At 53.2% G+C, this 2,633-nt stretch overlaps 2 protein-coding genes across 2 annotated transcripts in view; both read left to right on the forward strand.

Moving 5' to 3' along the window:
- LOC107199018 (zinc finger protein 239-like) overlaps positions 1-2,630 on the forward strand; it is a gene marked incomplete at its 3' end in the record, with an annotated part of 17,691 nt that extends 15,061 nt beyond the window's left edge. Inside the window, exon 2 of the mRNA XM_033511637.1 lies at positions 1,740-2,630. Coding sequence (XP_033367528.1) covers positions 1,767-2,630 — 864 coding nt within the window. The remainder of the gene's footprint in view (positions 1-1,739) is intronic.
- LOC117243789 (zinc finger protein 572-like) overlaps positions 69-2,633 on the forward strand; it is a 9,948-nt gene continuing 7,383 nt past the window's right edge. Inside the window, 2 exon segments of the mRNA XM_033511640.1 lie at positions 69-435; positions 438-1,283. Coding sequence (XP_033367531.1) covers positions 159-435; positions 438-859 — 699 coding nt within the window. The 5' untranslated portion in view covers positions 69-158 and the 3' untranslated portion in view covers positions 860-1,283.

Consider the following 2,633-nt stretch of genomic DNA (forward strand, 5'->3'; position numbering starts at 1 on the left):
TTCCTTCATCTTCTTTCTCTCTTTTTACTTCTTGTCCCTTCCTCTCCTTCTTAAATCTCTGCCGTCCTTCCTCTCCATGTTCTTTCCTTCTTCCTTCCTTGCTCCTTCCTTTTCTTGTCCCTTCCCTTGTCCTTCCTCCTCCAGGCACTGAGCTGCAGATGGAGATTAGGGAGGACAAATCCCCACAGCAGAACCTCGTGGAAGAGGCCATTTTGAGCAGCTCCAAGGGGCAGGAGTCCAATGGGGAGGAAATGCCAAAGGGATCCAAACCCATCCCAGGGTGCTCTGAGGAGAAAAGACCTCCCCTGTGCTTCATCCAGAGATCCAGCCTGGTGGTCCATGAGCAGCTTCAAGCCGGGGAGAAGCCCTACAGGTGCTTGGAATGTGGGAAGAGCTTCAGCCACACCTCCCACCTCTTCATCCGCCATCAACTAAACACAGGGAACAGTCCTGCAAGTGTGGGGAATGTGGGAAGAGCTTCAGCCTGAGCTCTGTCCTGGTCCAGCACCAGAAGATCCACTCAGGGGAACGGCCCTACAAGTGCTTCAGGTGTGGCAAGAGCTTCTGCCATACATCCAGCCTCATCGACCACCAGAAGACCCACAGTGAGGAACAGCCCTACAAGTGTCCTGAGTGTGGGAAGGGGTTTTGGACCAGATCAAATCTCAGGCGTCAGAAAACACACATGGAGGAGAGGCCCTTCCTCTGCCCTGACTACGGCAAGGGTTTCAAACATAACTCCACCCTCATCATCCACTGGCACGTCCATACCGGGGAGAGGCCCTATGAGTGTCCCGAGTATAGGAAGCACTTCCGTCAGAGCTCTGCCTTAACTTTACACAAATGGACCTACCTGTAAGGGAAGCCCTGTGAATGTCTTGAGTGAAGGAGGAGCTTTGTGCACTGCTCCAACTCCATCTCGCATGGGAGGATCCGCATTGGATGATCCCCAGTGACCCCGGTTGGGCAGACACCTGATGAGCCCCGTTCCAGGTGATTCCCCTTGAAAAGACACCTGGCTGGTGATCTCTACATCCTCCTGGTTCCTCAGTAGGTACCTGGATGAAGGCAGAGGCAGAAACCTCCATCGAGAGTCAGTATGACATCAGGAATTCATTGGGAGGAGTGGATTTGTTGATTTACAACCCTAAGAGTCTCAGCTCTTCCATCCAATGCATTCTTCCTTTGGCATCAAGCAATGTTGGATGGTCTTGGAGGTTTTTTCCTATTTCTGTGTAAAAAACGCTCGTGGTAGGAGACTTCTCCAGGGTCAAACTGTTCAGGTATAAGCAATTTATTATACGGGTAAAGAGAGGGGAGACCTGTGTCCATCACCAGCCTCAGCGTCCACGTGGTCCGGGGGAGGAGGGTGAGAGCGGGCAGAGCAGGGGAGGAAAGGTTGGAAAAGGGGAAGGAGGGTGTAAGAGCAACAGAGGGAGAGCGGGGGAAACCAGGGAGGCTTATGAGAGAGGGGGAAGACAAGAGAGGGGTAAGAGGGGAAAAACCAANGTTTTTTTGCAGGGGTTGAGTCTTTCTCTTTTGGAGGGGTTTTTGGCTGAATTTTAATGCTTGGGGAGTTTTTGATCTGTGTCTCAATGTTTGGATGATTTTTGGGCTGACTCTTGGTGTTTTGGAGGTCCTTACAGACACAAGATGCCCTATGACTTTCTGAGACGAACTTGGGTGAAGAGGAACCCCCAACGCAAAGCACTCTCCTCTTGTTTTTTCCCTCCAACCAGGATTTCTCATTCCCAAGCCTTGGCCAGATGGAGGAGGAGGAAAAGCCTTGGAGATCCCAAATGAGGAGGGGCTGCAAACCCAGCCCAGGGAGCTGCATGGAAGAAGGACCCACCCTGTCCCAGGAAGGTAGCAGGAAGTCCAGCAGGAGCTCAGAGCTGGTGGAGAAGCCTCATGGTAGGGAGAAACGGTACAAGTGCTTGGAATGTGGAAAGGCTTTCAGCCACAGCTCCAGCCTGATCCGGCACCAGGTGATCCACACTGGGGAAAAGCCCTACGGGTGTGGGCAGTGTGGGAGGAGCTTCAGTGACAGCTCCAACCTGGTCCGGCACCAGCGGGTCCACACTGGGGAAAAGCCCTACGAGTGTGTGGAATGTGGGAAGAGCTTCAGCAGTAGCTCTAACCTTATACAACATCAAGGGATCCACACCGGGGAGCGGCCCTATGACTGTGGGGAATGTGGCAAGAGCTTCAGAAGCATCTTTATCTTGATGCAACATCAGAGGATCCACACTGGGGAAAAGCCCTATGAGTGTGGGGAATGTGGGAAAAACTTCAGCCAGAGTTCCAGCCTGATCAGTCATCAGGTGATCCATACAGGGGAACGGCCCTACACTTGCTTGGAATGTGGAAAGAGCTTTGGGTGGAGGTCTGAACTGAGAAAACATCAGCTCATCCACACTGGGGAGAGGCCCTATGAGTGTCCCAAGTGTGGGAAGAGGTTTAAGACCAGCTCCAATCTCCTCCTACATGAGCGGATTCACACAGACGAGAGGCCCTTCCGCTGCCCCGACTGCGGGAAGGGCTTCAAGCACAACTCCAACCTCACCGTCCACCGGCGCATCCACACTGGGGAGAGGCCCTACGAGTGTCCCCAGTGTGGGAAGAGCTTCTCA

This window comes from Parus major, unplaced genomic scaffold, assembly GCF_001522545.3.
Source record: "Parus major isolate Abel unplaced genomic scaffold, Parus_major1.1 Scaffold406, whole genome shotgun sequence".
NCBI classification, from domain to species: Eukaryota; Metazoa; Chordata; class Aves; order Passeriformes; family Paridae; genus Parus; species Parus major.